Source organism: Myiozetetes cayanensis, unplaced genomic scaffold (genome assembly GCF_022539395.1).
Source record: "Myiozetetes cayanensis isolate MyiCay16 unplaced genomic scaffold, myiCay2020 scf6-25, whole genome shotgun sequence".
NCBI lineage: Eukaryota > Metazoa > Chordata > Aves > Passeriformes > Tyrannidae > Myiozetetes > Myiozetetes cayanensis.
This window is the reverse complement of record NW_026087853.1, coordinates 49,477,312-49,496,186: the sequence shown is the minus strand read 5'-3', so window position 1 is coordinate 49,496,186 and position 18,875 is coordinate 49,477,312. Positions and strand designations below refer to the sequence as shown.

At 37.7% G+C, this 18,875-nt stretch overlaps 1 protein-coding gene across 10 annotated transcripts in view; it reads right to left on the bottom strand.

The window, feature by feature from the left end:
• The window catches only part of SOX6 (SRY-box transcription factor 6), a 263,900-nt gene that overhangs the window by 92,771 nt on the left and 152,254 nt on the right, over positions 1-18,875 (bottom strand). For 5 of the 10 annotated variants that reach the window (XM_050335391.1, XM_050335396.1, XM_050335392.1 and 2 more), the window contains 2 exons: positions 6,955-7,078; positions 1,455-1,553 (listed from right to left, as the gene is read on the bottom strand). In XM_050335391.1, coding sequence (XP_050191348.1) covers positions 1,455-1,553; positions 6,955-7,078 — 223 coding nt within the window. The remainder of the gene's footprint in view (positions 1-1,454; positions 1,554-6,954; positions 7,079-18,875) is intronic. The other 5 variants (XM_050335399.1, XM_050335394.1, XM_050335397.1 and 2 more) reach the window with 3 other exon arrangements.

The window sequence follows — 18,875 nt, the reverse complement described above, 5'->3', positions numbered from 1 at the left end:
GTTTTTTTCCTTAAAAAAAAAAAAAAAAAAAAAGGCAACAAAACCCCCTAGATTATTTTCTAAAAGTGCTAAAGCTGTCTCTTTATGGTTAAATAATTCCACTCATCTCTTTGATATTTATATTAAATTATCTGAATAAATAAGATCCTAATCTAAGTTAAATAATGTTTCTTTGAGAAATATCTTACAAGGTTTTTTTAAAAAAATCACAAAGATGTTGAATTAATGATGCTTTAAATGGGGGGGAAAATAACCATCCGACTTATCAGCATGGACTGCCTTGCAGAACATTTCGGAGGCATTCTTTCTTTAAATATCATGAATTATTCATTCCTGTTCCACACAGCAATCTCTTCTTTCTCCCTCCCCCTCCGCATACACTTTTTAAGTTCAATACCAGTTGCTTTATTTGTACTAAAACATTTTCCATGTCAAACATATTTTAAAAAAAATCAAACTCTAAAAGAATTCCCTGCGGCACTCCTTTTTCACAGCTGTCATGCTCCTATGGTTTGAAATAGCCAGATATTTTATACCCACAAGCGCACACACACACACAGAGTTTTTGGCTTCACAGTTAATTTAATAGTATCTTCACCACACCCTGTAGTGTTCCCTTGCTCACCTGCTGGCTACAGTTACTTCTTTTATTACAGGAAAAATAATTTTAGAGTTATGCCATTTACTTGTATTAAAACCCAATCCTGTCCCTCTTCCCCCTCATTTCAATGTGTTAAATTATGGCTAAGTCCTGGTATGTTAGCAGCATCTTTGGGCTGAGAAGAAAAATTAATACTCATTTAGCTCTGGAGTACTTCATTGACACCAAGCAGTAAAAGCAGAGCAAAGGTACTTCTTTCTCCCTTGAGCAAACTGAACATGCAAGGAATGCTCTGCTTTTCATTTTTAATTACAGAGGTACATATTTTCCCCTCTCATTTTCTCAGTGCAAGAATGGATAAAGAAGCTTCTTTATAGCTGGCAAGAAATCAGTCGATGTATTGTAGCAATTTTTTTCAAATTTGTTTCTCGATTTGGAATGCTTGCGTGAGGATCCATTCTTTTAAATTTGTACAAAAGGCAGCAGAACATGTTCAGACAGGTCTGCCTTAGGTACTGGTGTGTGCTGGTCTTTGATAAACAGGAGTGAGAAGAATGCTGGAAGAAGAAAATCTGTCATGTTTTGCAAACTGATCTGTTCAATCTCCTCGCTGTGCTGATTGTCTATTTACATTTGGCTGCTGTTGTTTATATATAAATTGGTGTTTACAAGCCATGGAAAAGTATGCCAGACTTCTGTTTCGTTTGTCAGGTTGAGCAACATTTCCAAATGAATAAAAGCAGTGAGCAATTGTGCTGTGCTGTTCTACATAGAAATAATGTAAATGTTTCTTTTTGTCTTGGATGAAGAGATGAAGCTTAGTGGACTTTATTTATAGGATGTATAGACTTACCTTCCAGATCAAGGCTTTGTGAGCTGTGAGGAAAGAAGGATGTCTGGCTTTTGTGAGACCCAGAGTAGGGGGAAGGTGTTGCTTTATTACCCGTCTTTCCTAAAACACAATTGTAAGACATAAGCTGACTCCCCTCATCTGAGTTACAAAGCTCTTGGTTTGACAACATTTTCCCCATTCTGGGATTGTGACTTAAAATCTGTCACTTCACACATGGAACTCAAACTGCCACTTGCACACTCTCTGTGTGCACTCACAGAATGAGAGGAAATGGAGCTGGAAGAGATCACCCATTCCAGGGCCCTACCCTCCCAGGCATAATGAATAGACCAAGAAAAGCGCACTTCTCCTCAGGGTGCTGTCAGGATACAGCAGGGATACATGTGCCTACTCCCACAGTACACCCACACAGGGCATGTATTTTGCTTGTACAGATCCATTAGGATTGAGGAATATGTTAATAGAGGTAACTGGCTAAGGGAATACTATGGAGCATCTCCCCTGTCCAATGGTACCACTTCATTTATGCCTTTTGTTCTGAGTAGGGTTTGCCGCAACTCTGCTTTATCACAATTCTCATGCTGCAGCAAAATCAGTTTCCCCATAATTGTCTGTCTGTGGGTAATGTTTACAAAATTATGAAATCTGCAAATTTCCATGCAAAATCCCTCCTGACAATACTGCCTACTACCACTTCCAGCTTTTACCTCAGCATTTAGGAGTGAGGCACACATGGATTGCTACAACAAATCCTGAGGTTACAGACTTCTTGTTCCAACCAGTAAAACTCAACAGGGAACACATGACAGGCTTTAACTCATTCCTGGGGAAATTCCATTAGAAACAAGACTCAGGCAGCACCTCTGCCATGCAAAGACACACGGCCAACTCAGTACACAGTTGATTTGGTGTGCGCTTTCTGTTCTCACCTGCCAAGAGGAACAGCAAAAATAGAGTACTGAGCTGTGTAAAATCTAAACCTCCTTACAGCTTTAGGAAAAACTTTTAAAACGCCTATTCCAAATGGAAACTGCAATGCTGGATATCAATGAAATCCAGCATATCTAAGATTAGGTTAGTTATGTGGATTAGCTACCATAATCAAGGAGTTTAATTTGTTTGATGATAAATATCTCACAGTATTGGAATGTTCTGAGGTCCAGTCCAATGACAATAGGCCTGACATTTTTGTTTGTCGTGCTTTGTCTACTATTACTTTCATTGATTATAAAGGATTGTTTTGCCCCAGTGCAAGTAGAAACAGAACCAGGCCAAAATGTTGGCTCTGTTTCTCACTATTTTTGCCACCAGCCTAGAAAAACAGTCTCCATTTTCACATTGTATTGCAGCATAGCAAAATCTCCTGTAAATTATTTTTGTGTATAAAGCCGAATGACCTAGGTAGGCAAAGGTTGTTTCTTAGCCATTCTAGTAGTAATGGTCTTTATATACTTTTTGTATGAAACATGAAAAAATGCTTTGAAAACAGACTGCAGTATATCACTCAACAATCCTTTCCAAATAGAGTTTTACTCTACTCAATGTCTCTTTTTTCAAAAATCTTTTTCAGAGATTCCAGATGTGGTAAAGAAATGATATAACACAAAATATTTGCAGAAGATTATCAAGCAATAATAATCACACATTTTCAACTCACATGGACTGCCATTATGCAGACAACATAGAGACCAGGCCTCTCACTCTCTGCTTTGAGCAAACCATAGGTCTGTTTGAGCTCAGTTCAATGTACAGTTTGACTCCTGCCCAGCATTCTTCATGTATTTACTCCATCATCATCCTACTTCCCTGTTCCCTCCTAGCCAAAGAACTTGATGGAAGTAATACTTTAGTCACCTCAAGATGGAGGAGAAAATTGTCTTCCTCCTTATTCCACTCACTCTCTTCTCCTCTTGTCCCAGGGCACTACTGGGGACATGCTAATCAAAGGTACTCCAGTCCACTAAGTTTTCCTGGATACATGTGGTTGGTTAAATGAAGGGAAATTTGCACTGGGACAGGAGGCATAATGGTACCCATGTCACCTACCAGTTCCAAGCAGTAAGTGTAGTGGTCACAGTCAGAAAGCCAGTGCAGTTGCTTTGCTGTACTCAGAATGCAAAATAATTCTATTAACTGCATAGCATCTCTGGGCAAGTATTAGCTTCCTAACAGCTGCCACTCTCAGCTTCCCACTGGAATAAGTGGCAACCCCCACAACCAGGTACTCTACGAGGCTCGTCAGATGCCTGCAGGTCAATAGTCACAACAGTCGTTTGAGATGCACAGCGCCCTAAAGTTTTAATTAATCCGGTATACAGTATAAATACTGAAATATGTATAAAAAATTAATTAGGTGGTCTATGCAGCTCTGATTTCTCAATTAGTACTTACCACGCCGGAAAATTATATTACATGACTTTGAGATACATAAGGAAGCATGGGACTTTGGGGATTTTTTTTCTAATGTAATTATTACTTGTCATCAGCACTTGCTAACTTTGGCCCATTTCACCTCCTAGAACTCCAAAATATGACAGGGGGAGGGTTACAGCCACCTCGGTGTTAAAGATTCTGCCAGGGAGTAGGAAACTCTCTCCTGTCAGGCTTTATCATAGCTGTATATCAGCAAGTCCTTAGGTTTTCTCATAATGATCTTCTGAGCTCAGAGGTTCATGAGCACCCAAGGTATGTACTGGAAGGGCCTCAGTACCTAATAAATCCTCCTCTCTTCTATAGGACCTTCGATTGAGGGAATGAACTGGTGTATTTTGCTAAATAATATCATTTTATTTCTTCTAGGCATAGAGTTTGTGTGCAGATTTGCAACAGTACTTGGTAACTGCTATCTTGGCATTGAACTAAATAGCCATGAAATTGGCTCCTACTTAGCCCATGAAGACATTTCTGCATGGACATGTACACATAATCATACCCCTGCTTGTACACCGAGGCAGGACTCATCTGGGCTGTCCTGTCACACTAACACTGATACGCCGCTTCCACTTCGGAGCTGGCTTCTATCTAGCCCATTCTGCAGGCAAAGCAAATTAAGTGACTGTGTACACAATATTTGACATTCCCTAAATGACACAGCCAGTTTCAAAAGTACTTAGTTCCCACTGCTCCTATTACTAAAATTCCTCTCACTGCATTTTCTGAATGTCAGGGAAAACTGGCAGGGTCAAAACTCAGTCTTGCCTACTTCAAACTGTAGTAAAATGAAATAGAACCTAGACAGGCAACCTAAAGGGAAATGGTGAGCGTCTGAAGGGTTAATCCATCTCCTATCTTCCCTCAGAGGTATGAATGAGTTTAAACTGACAGTTCTAGAGGTGAAAGTTTCATTTCTCACAAAAGTAGGAGAGTACAGGTAGTAGCAGTCAAGTTAATAAATATTCCTCAGAAATGACTTTGAAGAACCCTCTCTATGAGAGTATAGCTTAATCTCTAGTTTCATTAATTCCTTAAATACTGTGCCGAGGGTGCCAAAAATAGGAATTAATCAATACGAAATGTAGTTGCAGCATTTTCTTTTTAATCCTGATGTCTCTCTGACAGAAGTTACTGACCTGCCCAGCTACCTTTGCCACATATGCTGTAGAATTTAATAAATATATTGAAGATATAAATATTCTCCTTTCCTTAAAGCCACTGGGTATGATCAGATAATTGTAACTTCTGCTCTTTACTGGTATCATCTGGACATAAACCAGTAACATACCAGCAAACAGCTTAGCTATGTTCCAAGACGTCTAGGCCTTGGTTTCTTCCTGCACTTCATTCTTCTCACATTTGTCATACATCTCTCTTTCTGCAGTCTGGCAAGTAAAAAAATGCCCTAAAGCTGTATCACTTCCTATGAGAAGGTCAATAGGATCAAATTAGAACACCTGAATCCTGATAAAGTGTTAGGATAGGTACTATAAGAAACACTTTAGAATAAGTGCAGAAATTTGGTCATGTGCAGGAAAACATGATGGTACTCTTACTCCTAAGTTGTTATTGTACTAAGAAGCCTACAGAGGCAAAAGTAACACAGTGTGATTTAACACAACACCTTTCAGGCACAGCAGCTAAGTCATTAGTAGTCACTATACAGAAAGCATGTCAGATTAAAATGGGAAAAGCAAGGAAAGCATGTGCTTTCTATTGCCTGTGAGAAGAAAGATATTAGCCAGGGTGCTGTAGACAATTTCCACAACTGGCAACTCTTTGTCTTTGTTGACATATTATTCTTCACTTTGGTCTCCAGCTGTTGTGAATAACCATCATCCTGTGCTATCTAGAGATCTCTGCCTTTCAGAACTCTAGTAAACTGGTTCCTGCATCCAGTGCAACAGTTTATCAAATGGGAAAAGAACTTTAGGATTTCTCAAAGTGAAAATAAGATAAATATCTGGACAAAGATTCTGGTGATTTTAAAGAGGAATGTCTCCAGACTAAAGAGACAGAAGGAACAAACGGAAATACTTGCTGAAATCCTGCTTGGCCTCACTTCATCTAATATTAAGTAAACTTGCTAGAAAAGATTTTAGGTTCAACCTGGCTTTTAATTAGCATGCTGTTTACATCATCTATTATGAAGCTTTACTTTGGATTTGACCCTGTTCCTGTTGCAGTCAACAGCAAAAGCCTCACTAACATCAGTGGGAACCGGATCAATGCTTTACTTTGTACATTTCATATTTAATGAATAAAAAAGAAACTGGTCTTTATGTTTTGTAGTTATTAGTTATCAGGTTAATATGCTAAAGGCAGCTTGACAGCGAATACTATTAATGAGCAAAATAAGGTTGCTGCTTCTGGACTGAGGTCACTTACAAAGAATGTACAAATGAAAATAAGGTTGACTTTTATTTACTTAACTATCTTCCTACATTGAATTCCTTTGGCAAAGTGTCTTTAAACATTTAAAGCCCTGTTTACAAGGAGACTCTGAAAGTAGCTTCAAACCATTATATCCCTAATTGAATTCCCCAGGAGTCCTGTAAACTTGGAGGAAAAAAGAAAGAAATCATAACATTTGCTAAATCATCTCAAAACATATTTCACTGCAAGGTTATGTGACCTGTTATGAGTCTGAATGATGACTGGAATTGAACTACTGAAACTTTTTATTAACCAGATTGAAATCAAACAAAAGGGTGAGAATTTTGGCACAAAAGACAAATATACGGAAGATAAAAGGATTAATTAAAGATGTGCAGCTTTTGTAATAACACAGGGCAGACCAGATGCAAATTGCTAGCTAAGTGGGCCAATATATTTAAAGCAAATGGTTTTGAGGGAAATAAAGGTAAAAAAATCATGATGTTCAATAACCAGTAGTCCATCCACTTCCTTCAGTCCAGAAGTTTTTTTTTCAAGTGGAGTTGCAAAAGCTCCACATAATTTCCAACCAGCTATGCCTGCTGTGTATCGTCTATATGAGATAGATCACACAAGAAGATACAGTTAATGTCTTAAAATGTGCAATAGCTTCACATCCCTATCAGCTTACCTGGTTTGTAAGTTATTCCTGGGGGGAAGAGAAATCCCTGCTGGGCTGCAGCAGCCGCTGCCAGCGTCCGCTGGTCGTGTGGAAAAATTGGGATCATGAGCGGAGGCATGTGACCCTGAACCTGCTAAACAGAAGAGAGCCTCTGATCAGAAATAGCACAAATTTGTCTTGACAGGTATTTCTCCAGTACTGATAGTGTTCTTGTGTTCACACAGTCCCAAAGAACCTTCGCCTTAACGCAATCCCTGCCAACTTCACATTATCACATCAAAGTCCTCACTAACATTGTTTTCCCTCGGTGTCAAAGGTGTAACAGTCTCAGTGAACTGCACATTTTCCTACTTCTTTCCGGTTCTTTATTATTTTTTTCAAATTAAAATTCCCTGTCCTGGCACAAGGTAAAAAGGTACAAAATATACCATAGTTTTTTTAAAAAGTAGAGTGGTAAATATACCTATTAATTTTTCCCCCGTTTTCTCATCTTTGGTCACAGACAGCAGAGTGACAAGCATTTAGAAGTAACCTAACACTGCAGTAGCTGCTTTAACGATCAAATTTTAGTAACCTTAGGGTAATTTTGAGATCTTACATCATTGTATTGTTCACATATATATGAACAACTCAGGTACATTATTTCAAAAGCTCACCACCTAGTCAACACCCGAACTCTTAAAGTTTAAGGTTCCAACATCTTTATTTGTCTCCCAAATAAACTAACATCCTCTGCCATACACACCTCAAAATAACATAGAAATTGCTTGTCTGTCTGAGCAGCTTTATAGCTTTATGCACTATCATGTAGCTTGGTAATTATAGAGCTGTATTCAAAGACCATTTCAGGAAAAAAACTACTATATCAAATTTAATTTGACCTTAATGACCAAAACCCACAAACAAGACAGAGGAAAGTCTTCACCTTATTCCAACCCGTGTATTCAACATATAGAAAATCAGAGATGTGATAGAATCGTGTCTGTTAAATCTACATGTTAATGTCCTAGTTCCTTAATTTACACTACCTGTGTTTCAGAGACAGTGGATAAGATAACAAAGAGTTTTTATCCATCATGCCTTAAGCCCAGAAGTACCCAAGGGCTTGACTGTGATTTTTATGATTAGTAGTTAAGCAAATATATAATGGTTTATATATCAAAGCTTGTAAACGTAGGAAGAAATTTGGGGTTTAGACAGAAAAGAAATTTTGCCCTCATCCTACCATAAATTGGTGGCATTAAATACTATTAAAAAGTTAAAGGACACTTCAAGCAATTTTTTTTCATTTAATTCTTAAAAAACTTTTTTGGTCAAATCCCATATGTTGACCTATGACATTGTTTAAATAGTGCCAAATTTTCTTGTCATATCCCCATTACTTTCACAACCATTGATGCAGTGCAGAAATGCTACTGTGTGTGTCTGTGAGGGTTAATTTACCAACAACTCTTCTCTTGGGAAAGCCCTAAGATGTAGGTTAATAAAGGTCAAGCAAAAAATAAACACTTTACAGTATTTTTTGAATCCATTCCTCAGGAAAATCAACTTATAATAAAAAGGTCTTTGTGCAATTACTGCTATGGCACTGGGGCGTGAAAGAAACTAGCTTTGCGCAGCTATTTCTCTCATTTTAGCTGAGGTAAGCCTGGCTGTGTGTTTTAGGTTATAAGCTAAACTTGGTCAGATTGGAGTTGAACCCCATGTGCCCAGAACAGGCATTTACCTCTGATAAAATGGTGCTGGTTTTGCTGCATGGTGTTCCTACACACTGGCTCTACAGGAGTACAGCAAACAAAAACCACAGGCTTTGTCTGATAGAAGCAACACTAATGGAAGAAATTCAATACAGTATGACTTAAAATCATTTTCGGTAGTTCCTAACTAACATCTAATCAAATGGCGCTAAAACCTTAAGAAATATCCCACACACGTGAAGTATTTCCATGGGGTTGTGAAGGTACAGGACACAGGAGAGATCAGAGTGCTATGGTTTGAGTGATGGTGCATACATACCCATAGCAATATTTCACTCCACTGTGCCATAAAAATCATTCAAAACACATAATAACCAAATCCTACAATGGTTATTCCCCAATGCAATCCTGTAGATTTGGATCCACTCGGCTGTTTGCAAACAGATTCTGTTTAAACTCTCAAATAAAAGCAATTTTTTAAGTGTGGAGAATCACTATTTCATATTCTGCCTATCTGCTATTCTTCCTACTCTGAATACAGGATCAGGTCTTTAGTCTAGATAAATCAATGCAACTTTGACTAAAGGTTACATTTAGGCTGTAAGTTTGAGTTTGCATTTAAGAGAGTTACCATTCCCTCCCATAGGTCTTCTTTCTGGCACATATTAAACACTGTTCCTACATAAATGTTTGTTTCACCCAGAATTATTATATTCACAGGTGTCCATTTTCAGAATAGGTCAACTGAAAAACATAAATAAGCAGTAAAAATGAAGAGAATGTAAAAGTATCACTAATCATAGAATTATTAAATATATAAAATTGCAAAAAATCCAATGAAATCTTTCATTTTTGATAATTTCTTTTCATGAGAGTTTTATTATGATGATGATGATGATTTTGATTATACTGAGGGGGGTGAAAAATTGGGCGGAGGCATTGATTGATGTACTTCATAAAATCGGCTACATGCCCAGAAATTTTAATTGCTGAGATGTTCCTCAGGTCTTTCTGAAAACCAAGACGGTAGCAGATGCCTAAGAAACACTCTGACTCTGTCTCTTCCCATTCGTAAAAATAACGTATTGTTGGATCGGCACTTTCCCCTTTTGTCTCCTCTGCGCTGTCGTTGATGATGCCATTTTTTGCCATCTGCCCCAGAGCTTCATTAAAGATACATGAATGGACTAACTGGGCTGCTATCTTGTGAGGAACAGGTGCTATTGTTTGTCCCCAAAGACTTGCACTAAAGATCTCACTCAGAATACTTGAGAAAGAGCATCTGCAGCAGTCAGTCAGAGAGCAACTTGGCAGAGCCCATACTATGGGCTAATATGCAAACAGAGGCACTCAGGGGGACTCATTTTCTCTTTCATGAAGTTGTGGGGGTTTTTTGTGATGTGTGGTAAATGTTTGGTTTTGCACAATTCTGTCAGTCTATATTTATAAATAAGCTGCACAACCTCTGCATGAAACCTAAATACATTCTTTCCAAAATTCAGTTCTGCTACCTTAAGTAAGTTCACCTCTTATATAAAGTTACCTCATAAAATTAATCTTTGTTTCTACACAACAAGCTCAGGTTTGACTGAGTTAAACAAAAAAATCTGCCAAGATTAAGGAACTCTTAAAAGGTAGTGTACCATTCCTTTAATATCCCATCACAACTCTGACGGCCCTTGGGAACTGATTACAGCATTTCCTTGCCTGAGATCTAAGTCAGGAAGCAACTTTAGAGCAAATCAGCCCTGATTAGTTCAAGAAGCAACTTCCAATTTGATTCTCCCTGAAATAATAAAAGTTGGTGGCCTGTTTGATAAGCTGGGCAAATCTGCAGTGCTTTGTCCCACAGTCGTGTGAATGCTAATCTCAGAAGCTGGCTGAACAATCCTCCTTGTTAAAACATCATTGATGGTTAGCGTTGAGCATGGAAAATATAAGCCAAAGTGATATGTTACACAAAAATAATGCTTTGAATTAAAATGATCTCCCTCTTTTGGATAAGGAGCACAGCACATTTAGTGAGGCCGAGGAAGAGTTCTACCTTTAGAAACCAAAGTTGCCTCTACAACAATGTAACATTGCAACTAGAGAAGTAAAGGCATTCAGAGAAAAGGGTGGCAGCGCTGCAAACAAAAACACAGCTCATACATTTCTGCTTAGCTGCAAGGATCACAGGTTTTGAGAGCAGAACTAACTCCACTCTATCACGGCAGATGAATTTCTCCTCCTTTAGAAGATCAAACTTCGCAAGTTGCCTCCCTCTGCACAGTTTAGTTCAGTAAAGGGCAGAATTAAGTGCCATATTTTTTCAGAGATAGTAAGCACAATCTTTATAATATTTCATCCCTTCTTTAAAGTTGTTTTTTTTAATTACATCCAGAGTTAATCTAAAATAGTGTGACAAGCTAAATATGATCTAACGCCCTAGAATAATCCAACATGGCTATTTAAAACCGTGGCCCCCACCTTCTTCCACTGATAAAATCTCTGGACCCTGTTCTCAACTTGTAGAAAATCTAAGATTTGTTTTTAATCTAAAAGACTACTCCAGTATAAGCTAGTTGAGAAACCAATCTTTGAATTTACTGAATTGAGGGCTTTTTTCTTTAGTATAGGATGAACAGAACCTTTTGTCATTGTGATGTTGCAGTCTCTGTAAGAACCTAAGTCATTCACAGGGAGATTTAAACTTTTCATAGTCTATATTTGAATTTCTACCTAAGACTTTTTAACTTCTTGAATAATTGGTACACCCAGACTACAACTTAAACTTAACCCATCATTGAGCTTTGAATTTCCATAGAAAAATGTGCTTGAAATTTTCGAATCTCTCATTTAGAAACTATAATGTAATAGAAGAGATGCCGAGGTAATGGCAGTAAATTAAGTAAAAATGTGCATTTTCACAGTGCTCAAAATACGTCTTTATATGATAGAGCATAGTAGTTGTAACTGGTAGCTCAACAGGTGATATTTTGAAGTTGATTTATTTTGAAAATCAACGCCACTGAAAGCAGTGTTTGTGGTCCCAGAATTATTAGTGCAAGCTTTTAAATATCTTGTATATTATATGTATTTATCTCATCTGCATTTTAAATAGTCTTTATACAATAAATGTCACTATTACTTTCATATCATCATTAGATTTTTATTTGTTTAAATAACTACTGTTGGGCTCTTTCTTGCTCCTTTTTAGAGGAGAATTATAAGAAGTTTTGTACTTTGAATTTTATTTTGATTAAGACATTTTTGGTGACACTGCAAGAATCAAAACACCACATTGCATAAAGAAGTAGGGACTTCTTTTATGAAAACTTATTTATGCGAAAGTCAATGGGATCGTGTAAATGTTAAAAGCAGCTACATGCTAAGATTTCTGCAAGTTTGAGCCTAAATCTCCTCCCCAAATCTGCCCATGTTGTAATGAACTCGTGCCATTACTGAGCCCTTTTATGGTCCCAAAAATGATCTCTGTTTAGGAAAACTGCAGAAGAATTGCGCTGAAAAAAAAATTTAAAAATTATCTTTGGTTACAGTTGAATGTGTGGCTGTTTTGTTTGTGCTGTTCTGATGAGCAAAGTGACTGTAAGGGTGTGTTAATTGGCCCGTTCGGTTAAAAAGGATCTGGCTACTTTGTGTGCAAGTGTGGTTGGGCCTTTTGTTCTGGGCTCAGAAATGTAACTCATGAACTCCCCAGGCTTTGAGTTCATGGTCATCAAAGCACAACATTCTCTAATGTAAAGATAATATGGGGGACTGAACCCAAACACACACGTGAGAAATCCCCTCTAGCAAATAATCCCAGGGAAGCACCTGTGACTCTGTGTGAGGAGGAATGGAAATTGGAGAAAGATGGGCTCCAGCAGACCCAAAGTGATCCCTCAGTCACAGTGTCATAGCTAAGACACTGAAAATCGTGTCAATATAGTTCCCACACTGAAAATTATTCAGAGACTACTTTCTGCTCCTGTTACCAATATAGAACCACTGGAGATCTATCTATATAGGGAGGTATATTATGTTCTAATTTATCTGCCATCTAATTATCTACAGTCTAATTGAAAAATATTTCCTCTCAGTGAAAGTACATGAGCCACAAAGAAAATGTCTGCCAATGAGATCCCAGGGGAAGTGTTGGCAAATAAACTGTAAAAAAGATACCATAGACTTGCAAAGTGAGAACATTTCATACTGGAAATGCTATGGAAAAAAATATGTAGCCCACTATTGAATTTGTAAAGGAATTGTAACTACTATTTTCTTTTTTTCTCCTATCATTTTTTTCCATTAGTCCAATGCATCAGCATGATTTAGAGATTTAAGTTTACTGCAGTGGTCACAGCATTAATGTGAAAATTGCAACCATGATCATGGAACAAAACAGAGCATCCTTTTTTTTTTTTTCCTCACCACTTTGAAACTTTAAATGAAATAAATTCCATCTACTTGGGAAATAAAGAAGGGAGCAACAGAAAAATACTGCCAAGAACACTGAAAACAGAATAGTTTTAAACACTAGATCTCATTTCATTTCTATTAGCTTCTCATTATGTTGCCCTGTTTTTATCTAGCTCCTTAACTATCTGGAAATACAGAATTCAACTAAAGATGATCTCATGAAGTTAGGAGTATGATAAATGGTAATTAAATCTATTTAAATTGTCTGTATTTTAAGAAACTCTCACTAGGAGGGATGGAGAACATCTCTGCTATAGAGAAATAAATAAAACATGTTATGCAAAAGTGAATTTATAGTTCATTTGGAATTAGAGATCTACCACCTTTTCAATCCATACAAATGCATAATCTTGTCAATTAAATATTATTGTTAAGGTCTAGTAGTATGTTAAAATCACTTTAAAGTGCAACTAAGGAAAATTCATGTGTGTTTATTACTCCTTAAGGGTCTATTAGTGGGTATTTTATTCAGATTTGTGTTGTAAAATCTGCATAAACTCAGCATATTGTTATCCCCATGTGTGCATTTGTTTGGTTAAAGCATAACAGCAAATCTCTATTACTGCAACTTCTGGAAAAGTCAAGAGAACTAAAACAGTCCTAATTTTAATCAGATACAAACAGTTATCTCTACAGAAGTGAAGAGTTGACTATTATGCAAATTGTCACAGCTAGTGGTCACCAAGCCATCACAGAAGACTGAGCAAGTCAATTATTTCAGATATTTCCAAAGACTAGTGAAGATGTATGTTTCTCATTTGCACCTTGTCTTATTCATGCCAGAATAAGAAAAATATTGCAGCCTAATGATACTTGTTGATATTTTATACATGGAAGCTCCATTACTTCAGCTCAAATCTAAATATAAATTATGTTAGAAATTCCTCATTAGCTTATGTTTTTTATGGTGATATCAAAATGTGCAAGATTTTTGGAGTACATTGAAATTTTCTGTTGATACAAAAATTTAGAGCAAGAGATGAATTAAAATTTGCACTTGCTATTGGTGCTTTCAAGCAGTTTTTCCCCCATATCCATTCAAGACAGAGCCATTTTTTCTGAATACTAGCCATCACTAGTTATTAACATGAAACTAATTCCCTCAATAGAAGGACTCACAATGTACAGTATAAAAAAAATCTCAGACCACAACACTGATGGTTACTAAAGGAAGGATTGTCTCTCAGTTTAAAGAGTACCTCCAGCAGAAGTGGGAATGAAAACAGCAACATGTTTCAACATCTCTGATCAAAAATCCTTCTGCTCCAGAGAGGTAAAAAGGGTGCAACAAAAGAACAGAATATTTTTAAACAAATTCATAATACATCTGAAATGCAGGAGGGCACCAATTAAAACAGGAGTTCTGCCATTTTCTTCCCTATGGGAAGAATTTTGTCCTGAGCAGCACATTGTTTTTACAGCTTTCTCTATTTTCACTGATATTCCAAGACTTGTAACCATATTATAACATAACAACATAAGCACTTACAACTTTTACATTCTTTAAAATTATTAATTAATTCAAGCTCAAAGACCCATTCAGAGGACGGTATTACATCTACAGCTTACACAGGAGGACTCTCAAAGAGGCCTGGATTTCTTTCTCAGTCGCAGAAGTGACAACACATGGTGGATAGAAACCAATTCCACTGTACTCTGCTGCTTGCAACCTTTACACCTCCCTGCATGGTTGTATCAAGAGCTACCCAAGGTGCAGAGCTATGGCTAATGAGGGACATGCTCTTGTAAAACTTGGTAAAACTTCAGAATGAGGCAGCTTTGGAGCAGGTACATGCCAGCACTACACAGTTTAGCCCTCCAGCACTTGTATAATGGAAGGATGCAAGGGTGGAGATGAGGCACAGGTGTGAAAAAGAGACACCTTTCACATCCCACTCACTGCTATGGCTGATCTCTTCTCATATTTATAATAAAGAAGAATAAATTCACAGAGAAGTAGAGACAAGTGTTGCTATTTTTCCTCAAGCATAAATGCATAATATTTAAGAGACTAGGTCAAAGGAGGTATTCACATCCAGTCAGAATATTCTTGCTCCTGTATATTTTTGAAAGATATTTAATGCAGAATAGTAACCTAGATAACTTCCAGAAATCACACGGTGTTTATGGAGTGTCTAGATTGAAAAACAAAGGGTTATCAAAGGCAATTATGTGGAGAACTAGTTTAATGCAGAAAACTCCTGTGTCTAGAGATCAAAGTCAAATCAGAATACTGATTGCAGGCAAAAATTAATTTGTTCCATCTCTTCCTAGGATTCCTCGGATTTTGACATCATCTGACCATCTTTACTCAGAAAAGGATCCAAGAAACTGGTGTGTTCACACAGTATGACTGAGGTGATTGCCACCACCAGTATACGGTAATTATTGCAAATTTGGGAGTAAGCAACAGAGAGTTTCTAAACTTCCAGTGACATACACACAGCCTGTGTGCTTCCTACACCATCTCTGCCTCAAATCAATTTCATTGGCTTCTCAACTTTCTACAGCATTTTTTGATTAATCAACTAAAACATTTTGAAAGAACAAAATCATTAATTAAAAAGGTAAAATAAGTCAGAAAATCAGGAAACTTATTTAAAACGAGCATTGGGTATTTCTTATCCAACTTTAGGTGTTAAAATTCCAGCAACAGCTATACTTCAGATACAAAACCACACTGCTGTGCTGCCTTTTCTGCAGTGGATCCTGATACTCGACTGCCAGTCTTTCCATTTTCTGGCTTTCCCCGATTTGTCAGAACTCCCCTGTCACTTAAGGCGCGTTTTCGGCTTGCGAATAGATCCCTGCCGTGAATCCTGTGATCACGCTCAGGTTGGAGCGGGTTCCGAGCCGTGGGAGCCCGGGGAGCCCCAGCACAAAGCTGTGCCGCAATTCCCGCTCTCCCCGCCGCCCGGAGCCGCCGCCAAGGGCTGGCTCCGCTGCGAGCCCAGCACGCTGGATGGAGCTGGTGCGATCAAATGCAGGCTCAGAACTACACAGCATTACGGGGCAATAACAATGGCCCTTTGTCCAGCTGTGGCCGCTTCCCCCTCTGCAGCCAGGCCTTATCTGCTCAGGAAATGCCTGCTTTAACTGACAGGTAGGAGATTAAATCTACAGCTGCCGAAACACAATCTCCGCTCTGTTAGATAGGCTTTCATTGAAAAGCACTACAAACACATAATTTGTTTATGTTGTACCAGCAATCTTTGACAAAGCAGACTGTCTAGCTGAGACAAATGTGGTTAAACCCATTTATTGTATTATTTCTGCTACACAGAACAAGCTCTTAAAACGTAGAAACTACACAAGGCACAAAGCTCTAGCTGTCTCAAGAAATCAAGAATAGATGACTTCTTGTTACACTAGCCCCCTTTACACAGCATAGCATGTTCCCTCCTGGAAAACATCCACTGTGATTTCTTTCTTTTCTTTTTCACTCTCCCCCGCCATCCTCCCCCCCTCCTTTTTTTTTAAAGGGGGTGGTTCAATGATGTTTATGTTTCCAGGTTTTAAAGTTTCTTTTGTTTTCTCTAGCATCAATAGCTGTAAAATAACTAAGTCGGTCAAAGGATGCCTTTAGATTTAAGAAACAAGGGGATATTTTTGAGAGTCTACTTCTCAAAGAAAGAATCATTTTCCAGACACACTGTCTGGTCTTCCTGACTTAATGCATGCTCAAACCGAAGTTTTGCCTGACTAATGAATGCCGGACTGACACCCCCCACCCCTTCTCTCTCTGTTTTTTAATCATCAATCACCTATTTCTCAAAACATTACTTCATTTTTGTTACACCTTCTGCCTTATTTTAAAATAATATTGCTGGCTGTTTATTTCAAATGAAAGGCATGGGGAACTGATGAATTAAGTGTTTATAAATCTGAGTTTTCAGATTGAAAACAACCTTTTCCATAGTGCAAAGGCTTTATAAGTAAAGCCTGTCCTTTAGCCCTTGTTTCTTCTGGCCATACGTTCCTCCTAGTAAACTCTCCTACAAGAACTAAATGAGTACTATATACTGAATATGAGAAGGGTAATATTTGTCTCTCAGGAGGAGAGGCTCAGAAACTCTTACTCCAGTGGAGTAGGACAGTCTCCTGGGAACAAAGTGTGGCCCATACCATTCTCTTCTTTCTATATTTAAGACTCCATTCTCTGCTGATTTGCATATGCGACTCAATTAATGTTACTGGGAGTTGTGTGCACACACAGATGTGCTCAGCAACTGGCATATTAAAACATCCCTTCACTATAGTGAAATTTAATAAATGAGCTTTCCCAGTGTCATTTCTAGGGATGCTCAATAAGGAAGATCTTGTAAACCATAGAATTGTTGCTCTAATGGTTAATCGTAATTAAAAGGAAAAGAAATAGGAAGAGTAGTCAACATCTTAATGTTTTGTCATTCATATTACTTCTAGAACCCTCCTGCCTCTCCTGGGACATTCTCTTCCATACCCTTTTGCAGCATGTTAGTTTCCATATTATTTTATTTAACCTTAATCACAGCATTCATCTCTGGATTTGAGAGGAAGCTGTAACAGAGCTACCATACGAGCTGCCACTCAGAACATTCAGCTTGGCATAAAATTAAAAAAGTATGCAATAAACTGGCTGAATCCATAGGGAATCCCTCAAACAGCATGGATAATGAGGGGAATCCATAACAGACATAAACAAACCCAGAAAGATGTCTGGGGCCAACATCATTATGTAAGATATATGCCCAAGATGTATGGGCATACGTTTGAATGTTCAAACTCAGCCTGTATTAGATTGATTGAATCTCAGCATGGGGTTCAGTTAATAAACAAACCTTGCCTTCGGAAAATATTTGGAGCTGAAATCATGTATTATAGCCAGGCACCTACTACATGTGGCACTAAGATGCCCTCCTACCTTAAAGCTTTGTTAAAATGGGATGGTAGAGAAATTAGAAATCCTTACCATCACAGAAATAGATACAATTTTCAGGTTAAATGGCACCACTCTAAAGATGGTTGTTACCCACAGACTGTATTTCAGACTATGCACCAGGGGCATATGAATAGAATTCACATTAAAAATTAGAGACCGGTTTGAATCTTTGGGCTTTGATTCACACTTCCCATGTTTTTTAAACACGTTACTCATATTCTCATAAAGGATACAACAATAATGCTAGCAAATCTTTTTGGTAATTATTAATTTCACTGTAGAATAGCTTTTTTGCTATGCTTGGCTTGTTAAAAAAATGCATTTTGCTCACCTCAGGGTACACCATTAGCTCGCGTATTTGCTCTTTTCCTTTTTTTCCAGGTTTTGTTTAAAAATTCTTCTTAAACCTGTATATTAATCACTGCTCAGAGGGTGAAAGAATTTGCAGAAGTAGCTGAAGTGCTACTATTTTTCCAAAGTAGGAACTAGTTAGCACTGACACTTTTTACTCATTGAAATATGAATAAAAGAGAGACAGAGAAAGGGAAAAAAAAAATTAAGAGTAAGAATGAGGGCTGACTTGGTGGTACAGAGTCCAACATATCAGTCTAACATAATAACATCTTTCAAAATTGTGAGCTGCAATGGCATATCCTAGTGACAGTCAGACCCAGAAAGTGAGTTACCCTTGTCATTGGGTCAGATAATTAGAAAACAAGTGAAGAAACTCTACAAAATGCCCATCCAAATAGAATTCCAAAATCAGAGGAGAAGAAAAAAATGTATTTCAATAAATGGGTTCAAATTCTTAAGTAGACTGAGGATGGCTTTGTGGAAATTTGTTTACTCAC